Raw genomic sequence first — 18020 nt, forward strand, 5'->3', positions numbered from 1 at the left:
AATCTAAAAAAAAAAGACACAAATAAACTTATCTACAAAACAAACTTATGGTTACCAGAGGGGAGGGGAGGGATAAATTGTGAGTCTGGACTTGTAGATACACACTACTATACATAAAATAGATAAACAACAAGGTCCTACTGTGTAACACAGGGAACTGTATTCAATACCTTGTCATAGCCTAAAATGAAAAAGAACATATACATAAAACTGAATCAATGTGCCATACACCAGAAACTAACACACTGTAAATCAGCTATACTTGAATTAAAAAGAAAACAAACCCGAAACAATATGGCGATGTTAGGGGGTGGACGGTGCGGAAAGTCAGGATGGGGTGGGTGGAGGAACTGAGTCCTGATCTAGCACCTAACAGGCCAGACACTTGCCAGCTGACCAGAGCTAATACCATATTGAGCGATTGAGAAACGTGGAGGTGAAGCCTGAGGTAAGAGGAAAGTAACCCCGTGGCTCCCCTAACGGCTGAGCCTGGGAGGCGGGGAGAGCAGAGGAAACTGTTGTTTTTTCCTTTATCTGACTTTTTAAATTATGCACATGACTTACTCTGATTAAAAAGAAAGAAAAAAGAGAGAAAACAGCAACACTCAAAATTTGCAATTTTTCTTTCTACATTTTTTCGTAACCTTATCTTTTGTCTGGTATATCCATAACGAAAGAATTTTTAGTCCAGGAGCCCAGAGTGCTGTGGGCTAGGAACGAGGGAGGGAAGCCCATTCCTGGGCATCCAGCATTCGCTGAATCAAAATTTCTAGAGGAGTGAGCTATAGATTTCAAAGTACCTTGGGGGATTCTTATCATCAAGCAAGTTGGAGAAATGCTGACTAGCACACTGGGGTCAGTAAACTTAGAGTGGATTTGGTTTTCTTTCTTTTTTTTTTTTTTTTTTGGATTTGGTTTTCTAAGTGAGTTAATGCTGTGGTGCTCCTTATGACAGCGGTGTAAGTTATTTTCACTAAACTAACAATGTTATTAGAGCAAACACTTACAGCATGTTCCAATTATTAACAATTAAAACACACACACACAAACCACATCTTTTTATATGGGCAATTAATCTATGACAAAGAAGGCAAAAATATACAATAGGGAAAAGAGAGCCTCGTCAATAACCGGAGTTGGGAAAACTGGACAGCTACATGTAAAAGACTGAAACCAGACCACTTTCTTACACCACATACAAAAATAAACTAGAAATGGATTAAAAACTTAAATGCAAGACCTTAAACCATGAAACTCCTAGAAGAAAATACAGGTAGTGTACTCTTTGACCTTGGTCTTATAATTTTTTATGGATCTGTTTCCTCAGGCAAGGGGAACAAAAAGCAAAAATAAACAAATGGGACTACATCAAACTAAAAAGGTTGTACACAGCAAGGGAGACGATCAACAAAACGAAGACAGCTTACTGAGTGGGAGACGTTTGCAAACTGTGTATCTGATAAAAGGCTAATATCCTAAGTATACAAAGAATTCATACAACATCAAAAAACAAAACAAAATAAAACAACCCGATTTAAAAAATGGGCAGAGGACCTGAAAAGACATTTTTCCAAGAAGGCATACAGATGGCCAAAAGGCACATGAAAAGATGCTTAACATCACTTATCATCAGGGAATCAAAACCAGAAGGAGACACCAACTCATACCTGTCAGAATGGCTACCATCAAAAAGGCAAGAGGTAACAAGTGTTGCCGAGAATGTGGAGAAAATGGAAACCCTGTGCACTGCTTGTAGGACTGTAAGCTTGTGCAGCCACTACAGAAAATTGTATTAAGGTTCCTCAGAAAATTAAAAATAGAACTGCCTTATGATTCAGCAATTTCACTTCTGGGTATTTATCAGAAGAAAACAAAAATAATTCAAAAAGATATATGCACACCAATGTTCACTGCATCATTATTTACAATAGTCAAGATGTGGAAGTAACCTTGTGTCCACTGACAGATGAAGGGAGAAGATGTAATACACACACACACACAGATACTGGAATATTACTCAGCCACTTATGACAATATGGATGGATCTAGAGGGTATTATGCTAAGTGAAATAAATCAGAGAAACACAAATACCATATGATCTCACTTATATGTGGAATCTAAAAAATAATAATAATAAAATAAAGAAAACAAATGAAAACAGACTCATACAGAGAACAACAGGTGGTTGCCAGAGGGGAATGGGTGGAGGTGGGGGCCAAACAGGTGAAGGGAATTAAGAGATACAAACATCCAGTTATAAAATAAATAAGCCACAGGGATGTAATACACAGCATACAGAATATGATCAATAATATTCTAATAACTTTGTACGGGGACAGATGGTTACTAGACTTATCGTGGAGGTCATTTCATAAAGTATGCAAACATCAAATCACGACGCAGTACACCTGAAACTAATGTAACACTGTGTGCCAACTATATTTTGATGAAAAAAAATCTACCTCTCTAACTTATTGTTGAAATTTTCAAATGATGCAAAAAACAGGTTTATTCAACTTAGGCAACTACCTGTTGCAAATACCTTCTCGAATTTCTCTACAGCTTTTATCCAACCACATGGATGAACAGTCCTTCAATTTTCCATGGTCCATGTTCTGGAAACAGTTTCCATGTTCACCCTTCCAGCATATATTCCTTTTCCCATAAGATACTTGGTCATCTTCACTTATACAAATGCCATAAAATAAATAATAATAGCTCCTTAATATCTTGAAATGCTCCATGTAACACTCTTATTTTAACTTCTCATCACAAAATGCTGATTCATAACCTGAGTACCTACTACAACCAGAGGCACTGGTCATGCTGCTCACCACCACCACCTGACTAGGTAGGTATTATTAACTCCATGCTTGTAAATAACAAAGTGTGATGCAAACGCCAGTCTGTTTTCAAAGATTATGCTGTTTCTAAAATGCCAAGCTGCCTCCCTTCCTGAGAGCACTGGAATTTTTGCCTGATTTCTAGTTCACTCCATTCCTCTTTTTGGATGAGAAATTTAGGGCCCAAAACTTTGAGGTGAATCCCCTAAGCTGTAGAATTAGTCCAAATTCCGTAGCTCCTGACTCTGTATTTTTATTCCACAAATCCACGCACCTGGTGCCGCACCAGGTGCTGGACAGAGCTAGTACTTCTTGAAGTTCCACAGTGCTTTTTCCCCTGCATTAACTCATTGGACTCTCACGGTGGCTCTAAGGTAGATACTGTCCGTATTTTACAGGATAAAAAAACTAAAGTGAGAGAGGCTAAGTAACTTGCACAAGGTTACACAGCCAGCAGTGGCAGAGCTGGATCTGAAACCTAGCCTGTCTGACTCCAAAGTGCAAGCTGTTAGCATCCCCAAGGTTTTCAGCCCACGTGTCTCTCTGGAATGCCCATACAGTTTTAGTCTTCTAATTAAGTGTATGCCTAATGTGTGGACCTTTTTTGCACCCTGATTCAAATTAACTGTTAAAACAAAAGAATGTGAGACCAATAGGAAAGTCTGTGCACTGACTGGCTGCTTGGTGATATTAAAGAATATATATTTTTCAAGGTGTGATAATTGTATCGAGGTTATGTTGAAAACTAGTCCTTATCTTTTATGAATAAACACTCAAGTGTTTACAGATGAAATGATACTTATGGGATTTGATTCAAAACCATCTGGGAATTAAAAGTGGGATACAGAACAAGACTGGCCCCGTGCTGGCTGGTTGGCTGAAGAAGCTGGCTGATGGGTACAAGGAGTTTATAAGAGTTTATTCTGTAAACATTTGAAAATTTCCACAATTAAGAAAAAATGCATGCTAAAAAAAGGAGAAAAAATGTGGTATTAACAGTATTTGGGAACAGAACTGTGAATGATTTTCCCCCACTCTACTTTTTGTATTTTCCACGTTTTCTGTATTATTTTTATAGTGGAAAGCATAAAATAAGCTATTTAAAGAAATTTCCTATCTTCTCTAAATAGGCAGAACAAGACTGCCCATAATCTAAGGAGGTCAAAGCTTATTATTTCCCATCTCTTTATCAGTTAATTACCTTTCATACACTTTTAAAAAGGCCACTTTGTAAGGAAAGGTACGGTCTTTAGATATAAACTAGCCAAGAGCATAAAGGCACGCAAGTGCAAAATGATTAGAGACAGATTTAACACAAATAATTATGGAAATTAGACCTGTGGTTGCGACCACGTTGTAGCGTACACAAATGTTGAATTATAATGCTGAACAACTGAAACTTTCACTAATGTAAAAAAAGAAAGGAAACCCAAAACAGGTATGTTCAGACAGAAATGTGCTACCTTCAAGGAATAATATATGTCATGCTTTGGTTAAAAACAAAACAAAACAACTAATGATACAGTTCCTCTTGATAGTTAGGCAGAGTTTGAAGGGACAAAGACCTTAAATGTGTAATGCTGACCTTCCCCATAGTCAAGTGGGCCACAGATAGGGATCTCTTCAGCCTGTGGATGGGCGGTCAGGTGGGGACTGGGCACAGCCACAGCTCCCAGGCCAGCTGTTTTCTGTGGGTCGCTTCCAGTTTTCCTCAGTGACACATCAATCATTTACGTATGTGTCGCTGTATGAAAAATGTTTGGGCGGCAGTGATTTAAGCCAGACCCGCCCTGATCATTACTCAAAAGCTGAATATAAGTATCACAAGGGGCAACAGTACAATGCAATCGCTGAAATGCTGGCATGGAAAAAAGAACTAACACCCTTGTTATAGGTCGACAGCATTGCTTTCTAATTTGTTTTTTCTATCTGCACCTCTTCCCACACCCTACTTAGGAAATCTCAAGGTACACTCCAGCAGCACTCAATGAAGTAACCTCCAAACACAAACGTTAGCTCAGTGGCACAAGGTTAAGCTCTGGGGATAAAAGCAAAATCCTGGTTCTCTGTGCCAACGCTAAACGTATTCAAGATAAGTCTGAAATAATTTCACTTGTTGAGAAAAAGAAGTACTTCAGTGTCAGTGGAAACTCTTCAGAGAACAGAAGCTTAGAGCTGGCAAGGATCTTCTTTTAAAAGACAAAAACCTGAAGCACAAAGCACTTTCGCAAGTTCACAAGCAGCTGAACTGGGACTCGTCCCCAGATCTCCCAGCTCCCAACAACTGCCCTTTCCAGGGCACCTCCAGAGAGCTCCTGCTGCCTGCTCCTCTGAGTCTGTCTAAAACCATAAAACAATATCCAAGTACTTCCTGCTCTTCAGGGAAGCTGAATCTCTGGTTAATTTGCAACTAGCAGATTGCTGTTCAAGGAACCAGAATTTAACCTTATGCTGCTAATTAACCTTAAATTTGTGATACTTAAACACAAGTTCCTTTATTAGTCGGTTCCTGTTCGTATTTAAGAAATGAAAAGGAGGCTTTGCTGTTCTTGCACAGGTCAGGAAATGGCCTTAAAAACAAATGATTAAGTTCTTCTTCACATGGTTATTTTAGGGGCACACACTATTATACATCAAAACCTGTGTAAATAAGCCATGTCTGTACTCTACAAGAATGAACACACCACTAATAAATTTCCATCCTGTACCGAGAAAACAGTCCAGACAGGAAGAGTCCCCAACGAGAGAAGATGAGATTGGTGCAGAAGTGGAAAAATGAAATGCCTAAAAGAGGATCAACTAAATGGGGAAAAGGAAGGAGGCAATATATATCATATTTGCATAAATTCAAATCAGCAAGCGCCTACACTCAAAACATTAAGGAAACAGAAACTTCTGTGCCCATATTGGCTAAAGCTGTACTGTGATACGAGGCAAAAACTCTGAATTCTTCGAATTTCTCCTACCAAGCTGCAACAAGAAAAACCCAAAAGTTCCTTCTCCAGAAAAAAAGCCACCGATTTTTTTATTCCTAGGCACTACTGTGTGTGCCTTGGGTTAATCTGAAAACCAAGAACACAAGCTCTGTGTCCCTAGCAATGACATCCGAGTTGGTTCTTTATTTTGTTTCCTGCCACAGAAGACCCAATTCTGCAAGAACAGGTGTCACTTCTTGATGTGCCATTAAGGACAGGTGAAGGTAGAAATAGGTTCTCCCAGCTCCCACACAATCCATAAAAGTCCGATATCTAAAACAGGTTTGTAACTAATGATATGAATTTCAGTCCTGATGTCCAAATTTCAGAGTCCTGGAAAGGAGGCTTCATGTACCTACGTAACATGTGATATACAACTGTTCAGTGAAATCAGAACCTGGGTCTGGAGCGTATCAGTAAAAGGAAGTAATTCTCAACTCATATAGATTTGTGTGTCCTCCCAGCAAATCTGCAGGGGAAAAAAACAGCAGGAGAGAGAGAAGTTGTTTCCCAATCTCCACTTGCATTCCTCGTATTTATACCCCAATCACCGTTCTTATTGCAGAGGCATACATGGGACTTCCCCCTCTTTACAAACACATTTACTCTCACCTCCACTCTTCAGGTCAAAAGCAGACAGAAATCAGACAAGTCAAAATGTTCAGACACACCTAACACATGTCTATGATGCACTTAAATCATCTGAGGAATATTTGGGAGTTTACCCTGTACTAGACCTGGGGATAAAAAAATGAATGAGTCCTTAAAGGACTCACAGTTCAACAGCTGCTGCCAATGGTATATCTTGACCCATATAACTCAAAATCAGCTCAAATGCAAAGGACAAGACAATGCAGTGAAAAGGACCACTGGACGAGCCATAGCCTTATTACTCACCACCCAGATTGCTGCATCCTAGCTGATTTCCAGGCTAGCAAAGCCATCTCCTTTTCAATTTGTCCTGCATTCAACTACCCGGGTCACTTTAAGAATTCCACGTTCAAGGAGTCTCTTTCCTGCTCTAGAAGCTTCAAAGACTCCTCACATCCAGTTCAAACGCTTCAAGTTAAAGCCTTGTACAGACGAGCTCCACTTAACCTGTTCAACTTTGTTTCATGCTCAATATGGCTCCCTTCTGCCAAACCCTTTTAGAGGGGAAGGGCGCAAATCCCACTCCACTAGTTCCTCTAACTTCTCAGGCAGCCTTCATTCTAAGCCGTCTTAAAAACTGTTTCCTCTGTCATCAGCACAGATCCATTAATTGTCTCACATCCCTTCAGGGCTGGCCATCAGCTTTGTTAACAAAGGGCAGGTATGTCCCAAGGCATTTTTAACATTGCCATCCTAACCAGATGCTCACCTTCCCTGCCACCCCTTAGTGAAGTCAGAGGGTCTTGACTTAGTTAAGTCACTGGCAGTTGGGGCATGGGAGTCCCAACACTGCACCTTGTAAGAGAAGGAAAGAGGGTCTGGAGCGGTTGCAAACCACGGAGAGGGAAAACGAAGGAAGCAGAAGACGGTAGGAAAGATTCGTACTCTGTACTTTGTCTTTCGTTTGGAAGAAGTAGGGAGAGGGAGAGGAGACTCCAAGAAATGAATTCTTGAAGAAGGCAGAAGAAACTCAAGGTGCTCCCTAGGAAGGAAGTATGGGCCCCCGGATAAGGGAAGGCCTCCCCATCCCCTCTGGGAAAGAACGCTAAATTGCAACATGAAACAAAGAGGTTGGGAGTCAGGAGGTGAGGGGGGAGAGGCTTCCGAGATCTAGCATCTCTGAAGGTCGAGCGCTAAGGAAAGGAGAAGGGACGCGACGCCTCCCTAGGGGAACTGGCCGAACACAGGGGACGCGGTTGCCATGAGGGACGAGGTGGGCGCCCAGGACGGTCCGGGGCGAGCGTTTCTGGTGCGTCGCTTCCACGGGGCGCGGGGGCGGGGAAGTGTTTTTGAGTGGGATCTTCTCCCAAAGGGAGAAACGGCTTCCCATGGCAGGGATCTCCGAAAACGGGAATCCTGAGGACGCGAAAACGTTAAACCGCTGAGGCACCGGCATTTCCCAGCCCCAGCCCGGCTTCCCCACACACTCACCGCGTCTCCTCCAAACGCCACCGCTCCAGCTGCAGCTACCGGCCGGCGCAGCCGCACTGAGCGCGCACCGCCCCCACGTGACTAGGTCCTGCCCCGCCCCGCCCGCCGCACGTGACCCGCGGGCCCGCCCACGCCCTCCTCCCGCTCGCCGCCCTTCTGCACGTGCTTTTGGCGCGCCCCGCCCTTCTTGGCAAGATGGCGGCGCCCGGCTGGACGGCGCCGGGCCTCTGGATCCGTGGTTCCTCGCAGCGTCGGGGGAGTCTCTTCACTCTCGTCTCAAAGCCATTCTGCTCCACTGCTACTGCCTCTAGGCCCCTGGATGCCCAGCGATTAGCGGAGAGGCTCCGAGCCCAGAAACAAGAACAAAAGGCGAAGGAGCGGGTGAGGCCAGAGGACCACAATTCCCAAGAGGCAGTGCGCTCACGGGTTTCCCAGGCGGGGAGGGAGGTAGGAGGGTCTCTGACAAATATGAAGTAAATTTCGAAGACTTGTGGGAGAATGGGAAGAAAGCCCAGGGGAGAGGTCAGCAGGGTGCGGTATCTTCCTGTGGGCTGGGTCTTCGGCTCCTGCCGACCGCGGGCCTAAGCACTACGTGGGTACAGGTGAGACAGATACGCACCCCTGCTCTCAAATTACCCGGGAAGGCGAGAGTCTAATGGTGACATACAAGCATTCCCAACCTAAATTCTCACACAGACTTAAGGAAGGTCCTCCTCACCAGGCATTTCCCGTCTCTCCTTTATTCCCGTAGGTGCCCGCAAGTCCTGTTCAGCGGAGAGTGCGAGAACTAGTGCGGTTCACACAGCAACTGCAGCGAGTCCACCCCAACGTGCTTGCTAAGGCGCTGAGCCGAGGGATTGTCCACCAGGACAAGGACCTTGTGGTCATCAATAAGCCCTACGGTCTCCCTGTGCATGGTAAGGAGCACGTGGGAAAGGGAGGGGGCCGCTGCTGTTCTCTGCTACAACCAGGGGCAACTCTGGTACATTATTTGTGGGGCTCTCTGAAGCCTTGCTTTCAAAATAATTAAACTTTTGTGGGATACTGTCTTATGTAAGGCACTACTGAGGATCCAAAGATAAATAAGACAGTCCCCTCCTTCTAAACATCTGGCAGCCAGCAGTGATTTATGGAATTTGCTGTGTGCAGGCCATCACAGGGGATTGCTATAGAGAAATGCAAACGCGTGTGCTCCTGCCTTCAGATTAATTTCCATCAAAACTTGGAAAGAGAACATACCGTGGTTCTCCCCAGGGTACCTAGAGTTTAGTGGACACTCACATGTTTTTGAATATGTTAAATTTAGTTGTCAAAGACAGCTGGAGTGAATCAGGAAAGATTGATCGAAAAAATGCATTTGTGGAAAGAGTTTTGCTAGGGGAAAAGGCATATTTTAGCTCAAAAAACGAATGCTTTGTGGAGAAGTATGGAGAAGGTTGTGCATGAAGACAAGGAATTAAATCAGACATTGCCCAGGGCTTTGTGTGGTATTTTTCTCTCTTGATCCTCACAGTAGCTTCCTGCCTTTCTATTCCCTGTGAGATAATTATTATCCAGATACTTGTTTAATACCTGAGAAAACCAAAAGTTGGAAAGGGTAAGTAATCTGTCCAAGGTCAACGGCTAGTTAGGAGGGTAGGTACATGGAGTGGAACCCAGGAATGTCTCACCATAAAGCCCACTGTCTTACATCGTCTGTAGTGCCTTAGGAGGGCCTCATGGTCTTGCATTTGTCACTAGGGTTTACCTGGCAAATTCTCAAGCCTTTGTCTATGTAGTGAAATATCAGGCCTAATTTTGGTTGCTGATTTTAGTGTAAATACATAAGTGCATTTTTAAGTTTATATGTATATAGTATACATATGTATGTATATATATTTCTCCTGAGATATGTATGTGTATATGTCTCAGGAGAAAGCTGCATTCTCTAGGACAGTGCTACTCAAACTTTAATATGTGCGTGAATCACTTGGACGTTTTGTTAAAAATTCAGACTTTGATTTATTAGACTGGGTTGGGGGCCTGAGATTACCGTCTAGGAGGCTCACTGGGCACACTGATACGGTGCTGATCCCTGGTCCACACTTCAGTGTTAAGGCTCTAGAAAGCATTTATAGTTAATCCAGTATGGGCTGTTTTCCCAAGTAGAGGTCTTTGGTGGAGTCTTTTTCTGGCCACTCAAACCTCTGGCTTTTTCCTTCTTAGGTGGCCCTGGGGTCCAGCTCTGCATCAGTGATGTACTGCCTATCCTGGCAAAAATCCTTCGTGGCCACAAGGCCGAGCCCCTGCATCTGTGCCATCGGCTGGACAAGGAAACTACAGGTGTAATGGTGCTGGCTTGGGAAAAAGAAGTGGCACATCAAGTCCAGGAGTTGTTTAGAACCCGGCAGGTGACCAAGAAGTACTGGTATGAAGCCCATTGTTAGCGATCGAGGTGGTGTCAATGCAGGCATCCTTTTCATCCATTCGTTTAGCAGGAACCCCTGGTAATAGAAGGCGCTGTACTAGGACCTGTGGGCAAATAAAATGTGTAGAAATCAGATTTAGTGCTTAAGAGTGTTGGAGTCTGATAGCATAGTAGTTCCTAATTGTGGCTGTACATAAAAATTATTAAAAATTACTTCTACGAATAATGCATGATTTCATTCCTGTAGTAAAATGTCAGACAGCAAAGATAAAGCAAAAAACTTCTGGAGAATCCATTCTGTTGTTCTAGGTTCTTCCCTTGGGGTAGTTTGGTTTTTATTCCTCTGGTCTTTACTCAGCGTATTTATATTCGTGTCCAGCATATATACTGCGTGTGTATCTACATGCACACGTGTATGTATAGGTCTGTATCACATTGTACAGTGTACATTGTACTTTCTTTTCCCACCTGACTCTCTTGGGGATTTTTCCATGGTAGTGTGTATAGATTTATCTATTTTTTTTTTAAAGCAGAAAGATACATCAGCAAAAATGAAACCTATTCCTGTCCCCCATCTACTCAGTTTCCTTCTCCAGAAGCAGTCAGTGTTTTTAGTGTCTTGTGGAAACTTCCAGACTTACACAGAGCCTGCATAGTGCCGAATGGCAGCATACTGTGCCCTGCTTTCCAGCCTTTTTTCACTTGGACAGTATATCTTGGAGAGCATTTTGTGCTGTACGTTTAGAGCTTGCTCTTTTTAATGGCTCTACTGTATGTTTTCATTGTATGGATATATTGTAATTTCCTTATTGATGATTGTTTAGATAAGGTCCCATTTTTCAGAGCCTATTGCAAGAATATGTGAGTATATCTTTAGGACAAATGTCCAGAAATATAATTGCTGGGTGGAAGCATGCACACATTTAAAATCTGACTAGTTACTACCTAAATTGCTTTTCAAAGTTGTGTCAGTTTGCACTCCCACTGGCAGTGGTTAAGTACCCACTTCCCATTATGCCTGACCAATGCATTTTTAAAAGATTTGCCACCCTGATGGACAAAAAACTATATATATATATATTTTCCCTGTGTAGTAGTGAAGTTGACTGTCTTTTTGTGTTTATTGGCTGTTTGAGTTTTCCTTTCTATGAATAGACCATTTTCCTTTGCCTACTTTGTATTGTTTATTATTTTCTATCTGATTTGTGATTCTTTTTTTTTTTTAATACTTTGGTTGCTAGTCTTTTTGTATTACAGATTTTGCAGCTGTTTCATAATCTTGGGAACCTTTAAAAAATCTATATGCTTGAGATCCACACATAGAGGTTATGATTTATAAGCCTGGTGGGTGTGGCAGTTGGGCATCTATATTGTAAAAAACACCACAAATGACTCTGATGTAGAATCGACTTTAAGAATCACTGTAATAAGAGATTACAGATAAGGGAGGAAGTTTAGCATGGTAGCTAAGAGCTCAAAAAGATCTGTGTTCAGTTCTCACCTGTGTCATTTACTAGTGTGGGACCTTCGGCAAATTACTGAACTTTTCTAAGCTTTGTCTTCATAAGAAAAAATGGGAATAATGGAGTTGATGAGGGAGTTAAGTGAGACAATGCATGTGAAGTGTTTAACACGGTACCTCCCTCATAGTAAAGGCCGAAAGATAGAAAATCAAGACTATTACTATGTATTTAAGTAATCAAAATGTAAGTGTATAAAAACATGTTGTATTATCTGTGAAAATTGTCCATGGAAGTTCAGCATTGGTAGCCATTCTCAGCATCAGGCTTCATGGAGGAATTGAAATAATTAGTTGGGTCTTGATGAACGAAGAATTTGGTAGACGAGGTGGAGAAATGTGTTCTAGATTATGGGGACAGTGTGCACAAAGCAGTAAGTCATATCCTCCAGGGTGGCGAAGGGGATGCTGGCAGATAATGCTGGAAAGGTAGGTGGGAACCTAGTTAATGATGGTCTTAAATACCAGGTGCAGGAGATAGAATAGAAGTGAAACGTAGTAGGCAACTGACAAACATTTGCTGACTTACTATGACAGCAGTTTGTTATATTATAGTTATTTGTTTGAATCTTCTTCCTGGCTTGGAATTCCTCCAGACAAGGGATTTTTGTCTTGCTCACTCATCAGACCTAGTTACCTACCTTAACGGTGCCTGTTTACATTTAGTGAATACTTACTGACTGAGCGTTTCTGGGCAGTAGTGTTACGTCCCTAGGAAGGGCGATCTGGCAGTCACAGCTCTGTCAGTAGGGGAAAATGTGTCAGACAGCAGCCCAAACCACTACCAACCTGCAGCGGGGCTCCAGGGTGTGAAGTGTTACATCTGGATGGGCTTTTGACCCCTTGGCCGGTGATTCTGTGTTAGGCCACCAAGCAGCCAAGCCAGCTGATTAACCTGGAAGGGGCATAAACATAAGGACAGATGAAACAGTCTCCTACCTGTCTGTGGTGTGATGGGAGGAGTCCTCCCACAGGAGTGATTTGGAGTGACTTAGTGAGCCCTGGGTGTGGTTCCTGTGACTTTTCTGAGCCCAGAACCTCCCTGTTTTATCTACTTGGCAAATAGGGCAGGAGTGATCCTGTGAATTTTTCGTTCAGTTCATTCATTTATTCGTTTATTTCATATGCAACTGAAACTTACCATCTTTTATTATTTAAAAAGAAAAACAGGATACCAAACCATATTGCCCTAGTTTTATTTTGAACTATACACACTCACTTTTAAAGGCTGGATGAAAGACCATGTTAGCAATATAATTTTCTTTCTGTTTTTTTCCCCAAATATTCTACAATCAGCATGTATTACTTTAGCAGTAAAAAAAAAAAAAAACCTGTAAGAATAGTGTCAAGCTCTTAAGCCAAGCACTGTAGCGAAAGATCATTAGGGATCCTCAAGTTTTAAGAACTGACCACAGTGCTGTAGAGGTCCGCTGTTAAAACCTCGAAGTAGGCAAATCCAAGGAGCTCCTCGCTCACCTTCGTGGCTTAAGCAAGGGCCTGTGTCTCCCTGCAGGGCCATCACCGTGCGTGTCCCGGTTCCTGCGGCAGGAGTCGTGGACATCCCCATCATCGAGAAGGAGGTGCAGGGCCAGCAGCAGCACCACAAGGTGGGTGAGCTGCCTCCAAAGAGGTGGGCGTTCTGCTCTTCCTTTAAAATCATATCTTGATTTCTTTGGCTTCAGATGACACTGTCCCCCAGCTACCGCATGGACAACGGGAAGATGGTGAGAGTACGGCCCAGCCGGAATGCGCACCTGGCTGTGACTCAGTACCGGGTGCTCAGCAGCACCCTCTCCTCCGCCCTCCTGGAGCTCCAGCCTATTACTGGTGAGGGCGCCGCCGGTCTGCAGTGGGTGGCAAAGCCCCAGCGCTCCTGAGCTTCACCCGGGGCTTTGTGCTGGGTTCTGCCCTTCTTCTGAGCAGCTTAGCTTGTGCTGTGGGGGTGCTAGGGTCGCAGTTGGCATTTGAGACTGTGCCTCTGATGCTGATCTGAGGCTGGGAGCGCCAGTAGGGATGATTGTTAAAAACAGGAGGTAGCAGAAGGGTATAAACAGTCTGCTTACATTTATTTAGAAATTTGCAAGTTGATTCTCAGAAAATGAAGCATAGAATTGCATGTGATCCAGGAATTCTGCTCCCTGTATATATGCAAAAGAATTGAAAACAGGGATTCAAAAAGATACTGCATACCCATGTTCGTAGCAACACTATTCATAAGAGCCAAAAGATGAAGACAACCCAAATGTCCATTAACAGATGAGTGGATAAATAAAATGTGGTCCTTCGTGCAGTGGAATATTATTCAGCCTTAGAAAGGAAATTCTGACACGTGCTGCAGTGTGGGTGAAGCTTAAAGACATGATGCTAAATGGAATAAGCCAGAGGCTTAAAGACAAATGTACAGTTCCATTAATGTGAGGTGCCTGGGGTGGTCAAATTCCTGGAGACAGATAGTAGAGGGGTGGTTACCAGGTCCTGGAGGGAGGAGGGAGGAGGGAGTTATTGTTTCCTAGGGACAGAGTTTCCGTTTGGGGTGATGAAGAAGTTCTGGAAACGGATGCTGGTGGTGGCTGCACAACAGTGTGAGTGCATTTAATGCCACTGAACTGTACACTTCAGAAGTGTTAAAATGGTAAATTTTATGTATATTTTACCACAATAAAAAATAAATGCGCAAAATAATACTATTTCGTGTTATACAGTAAAATTAACTTTTTTAAAAAAGCGTGGCAGTGATAGACACCAAGTTGATGATAATCGTTATCTGTGGTGGAAAGGGGACCTGTGAGGGGGGAAACTTGGAGGCTTAACAGTATTTATAATGTTTATTTGCTAATAGCTTATAGTTACATTATTCTTTATTGCAGCTGGGGCTTTGCCAGTGTTACTGTGCTTTGATTTATTATGATCAGAAGCAGATGCCGCCAGCAGGGTTGTTTCTGTAGCTGCTCGAAGTTTCCTCTCTCTCTCTTTTTTAAAGGGATAAAACATCAGCTTCGAGTTCACTTGGCTTTTGGGTTGGATTGCCCGGTCCTCGGTGATCACAAGTACTCAGACTGGAACAGGCTGGCCCCCCAGGTAATACTGGTTTGAGCCAAATGCAGCGGGAATAAGGGCGGGAACTTCTGCTTTCCCCTCATTAAAGGCGGGGCCCTGAAGTGAGTCGCAGCAAAGGCGTGTCGATTGTCTCCAGACAGGGTGCCTTGCTAGTTCCCTGGCTTACGTAGCAATCCGGAAGCAGTCAGCCCCGTCCTCGTGGAGCTGCAGGATGTGCTAGCAGAACACCTCTGCTTCGTTGTTTACACTCAGATTTGCGGGCGGCGGGGGACGACTTTCTGAAGGCTCAGAGCAGCCTTTCGTGCTACTGCTGAAGAGCCTTGGTGGAAGCGTTTTTGGGTTTTGCCATTAAGCTCATTCTCTTGGAAGGCCAGAGAACTGGTCAAGGAGAGCTTCCCTGGTGTGGTGGGTTTTCTCTTACGTGGGTTCTGAACCCTTCCTGGAAGTGGCCCTGAAGCAGGCTGTCTGTCCCTGTGTCTTCTGGGGGTTGGTGAGGAGGCCCCGTGAGTGGAGGTCTTCTGCCCCGCCTGCCGGTCAAGGAGGACCCGTCAGCCTTGCTCTCACGAGCGCTTTTCTTTGTGCAGAAGCTGCCTGTCGGGATCCTGAAGAAGCTGGGGCTGCCGCAGTCCAAGGCCCGCCACGTCCCCCTTCACCTGCATGCCCGCCAGCTGACCCTGCCTGCCCTGCAGTCCGGGAAGGAGGAGCTCAGCTTGGTCTGCAAGCCTCCTCTCTACTTCGTGCGTTCCCTGCGCCATCTGGGCTTAGGGATCCCGAGTCAGGATCAAAATGGGGACGAGGATGCCGCACACCCAGGAGGGCGATGAACACTGTCGGGCAGTTTGCCCTGAGTTCTTTGCTTTGTTTAAGGACCTCTGCTGATTTCTCGCTTGGGACAGACTCCAGAAGAGCCAGGTGTGATGAGCTGGAGAAACAGCTGCCTCAGGCTTTTACTGGAGATGAGCGTCTGGTTACCCCCACCTTGGCCATGCTCTGGAGAAGTCAGCGCAGTCTCCCCGCCTCAGAGTGGAAGGGAGCGTAGGACCAGGCAGGTGGGTCAGTAATCAGAGAAGGAAAACTAAAGCACAAAATCTGTGATCAAGAACCGTTTTCATCCAACAATAAAGCTCTTGATGCATCAGGAGAGTTCCCGTGGTTGGAAAGGACAGAATGGTCATCTCGCTCAGAGAAACTCAGAAGCGCCGGCTGCATCCTCATGGAGCTGCAGGCTCTCTCAGCAAAGCCCCTGCTTTGTTTGATTAGTCTCGGACTTTGTAGACACTGATCATAGACTCAGGGATGTTCTCTAGCCTCAGCCTGGGAGCCTTGCTGTGCTGGTGACAGTGGAGCCTCTGAAAGGGTGTTTGGTGACCAAGGAAAGCAGGTGTAAATGGCGGCAGGTCATGGAAACGTGTGAAGCAGGCAGGGTGTCAGGCCGTGGGGGCAGCACCCACGTCTCGAGGGGGCAGTTGTTAACCTCAGCTGAGTTGCTATGTGGGAACAGATTCTCTAATTATTTCAGACAGTCAGGAAACCCAGATGTTTATGTGAAATCTCTGAGTATCTTGCCAACTAAATCAAATGTTTAAAAAACACTTGGGCAGCCAAGCAAATCATATTTGCAGGTTGGACCTGGTCTGTGGGCTACCTCTTTGCCATCCGTGTTTGAAGAATGGGGTAGGAGTTTGGGGAGAGGTGCCATCGTGAAAGTTCTGGATCAGTGGTTGGCATTTTAGCTCCACGTAGTATCTGTCCTTTCTAGAGCAGGGGATGGCTTTGGTTAAGCTGTAAATGTGTGGCCGTGAGGGTGCCGCCATCCTCTGATCCTGGTTTTGGAAGCAAGCCTCCTATTCTTGGGTCTCAGGAAGGAGGTGCTGAGCTAAGTACCCCTCGGGAGGAGATGATCTCAGCCACGCCACTCAATTGTCCAGCTAGCTCGCATCTTCTTTCTTTCAACAGTGCAATCTCGCAGATGGATACACCTCACGTTACCTTGGGCTGAGCTGAGCAGAGTTGGAGTGACAGCCCGTTGGGGAACAGCTTTTATGTGCTCGCTCTCTGTTGATACCACGACCGCCTCAGCCCCCTTCCCTGTTTCCAAGATGCCTGTTACCATGCACGATGGATTTAACTTTAGAAGCACACATATCATCACTGTTTACCTAAAGCCTAACAGTGTTGGCTGTTGCTTCTACTTTTAGTAAACCATGCTTCTTGAGATAAAGGTGGAAGAATGTGATGTTCAGAAAATACTCATAGTTGACTTTGAATTGGGGAGAAAATTGAAGAGGACCCCTGGTTTTGTGAGTGTTTGGAGAAATCCCAGGCACCCGGGAAAGTACTGCCAGGCACCAGGCAGGAGCCATGTCCGGACGCAGAGCAGACCTGGGCTGCAGGTGTCGGTGGTCGGAACAGGTGGGACAGCCTGCAGGAGTCTTCTCGCAGCATTCACAGCTGCTGCGGCGGGCGGGGCAAGGAACGGTGCTCTTGCCTTTCCTGCCCGCGTTTTCTTAGTCCTGCCGGGTGAGGTAGCTGTCTTTAGTCATGAGGATGGTCTGCGAGAACTCTCGCCCCAGGTCGCTGTGGCCTGGGGAGCTGGCCCGCAGGAGGCTGGAAAGTGCCTGAGATGAAATACTGGCTAGAACCAGTGGCAAGACTGAATTTAGTATTAAGTCAGAATTAATAAGGAAAGAGTTTTTCAGTTCTTTTCTTAAAAGTTCCACATGTACGTGATTTTTTTAAAAATCTAGAACTAAAAGGCTTATAATGGGAAACTGTGTCCCTTGCCCATTTGGGGCTTTTATTTTTAGCTCCCCCCAAATGCCCACTGAGAGCCTCTGGGACAAGCCAGTTGTATTTCGGGGGGTCAGAGGGTGGGCTCACCCCAGCACCCCTTGCTGCAGGGAGCCTCCCGGGCTGCTGGTCAGCAGGCAGGTTTTTCCGGGCTGGGCGCCCGCACTCCTGGCGAGTGACCAGCCGTGGCTGTCTGTATAGGTGCCTCCCTCAGCTGGAGCCTTAGGGTCCTTTCAGACAAGTGGCCCTGAGATATTTCTGCTCACTTCCTCTCTGGTGCCCCACTTGGCACACACTCACCTGCTATGATCCACAGCGGTGAGAATGGGGTTCTAATCAGGGTGAT

The 18020-nt window shown here is 44.8% G+C and overlaps 2 protein-coding genes across 3 annotated transcripts in view; one reads left to right on the top strand and one right to left on the bottom strand.

Moving 5' to 3' along the window:
• FAM118B (family with sequence similarity 118 member B) overlaps window positions 1–7993 on the bottom strand; it is a 38159-nt gene extending 30166 nt beyond the window's left edge. Inside the window, exon 1 of the mRNA XM_015244110.3 lies at window positions 7902–7993. The gene's annotated coding sequence lies outside the window, so the exon portion shown is untranslated. The remainder of the gene's footprint in view (window positions 1–7901) is intronic.
• An 80-nt stretch (window positions 7994–8073) lies between these two features.
• RPUSD4 (RNA pseudouridine synthase D4) lies at window positions 8074–16022 on the top strand. Of its 2 annotated transcripts, none has more exons than XM_072953822.1 (7): window positions 8074–8282; window positions 8653–8818; window positions 10107–10308; window positions 13341–13434; window positions 13510–13654; window positions 14808–14905; window positions 15469–16022. In XM_072953822.1, the coding sequence occupies exons 1-7, from the start codon at window positions 8097–8099 to the stop codon at window positions 15706–15708; spliced, it is 1131 nt and encodes a 376-aa protein (XP_072809923.1). In that variant the 5' UTR covers window positions 8074–8096; the 3' UTR covers window positions 15709–16022. The 2 variants fall into 2 exon arrangements, with proteins under 2 accessions (XP_072809923.1, XP_072809924.1); XM_072953823.1 differs by lacking the exon at window positions 8074–8282 and adding an exon at window positions 8338–8503.
• The last annotated feature ends 1998 nt before the right edge of the window (window positions 16023–18020 follow it).

This window comes from Vicugna pacos, chromosome 33, assembly GCF_048564905.1.
Source record: "Vicugna pacos chromosome 33, VicPac4, whole genome shotgun sequence".
NCBI classification, from domain to species: Eukaryota; Metazoa; Chordata; class Mammalia; order Artiodactyla; family Camelidae; genus Vicugna; species Vicugna pacos.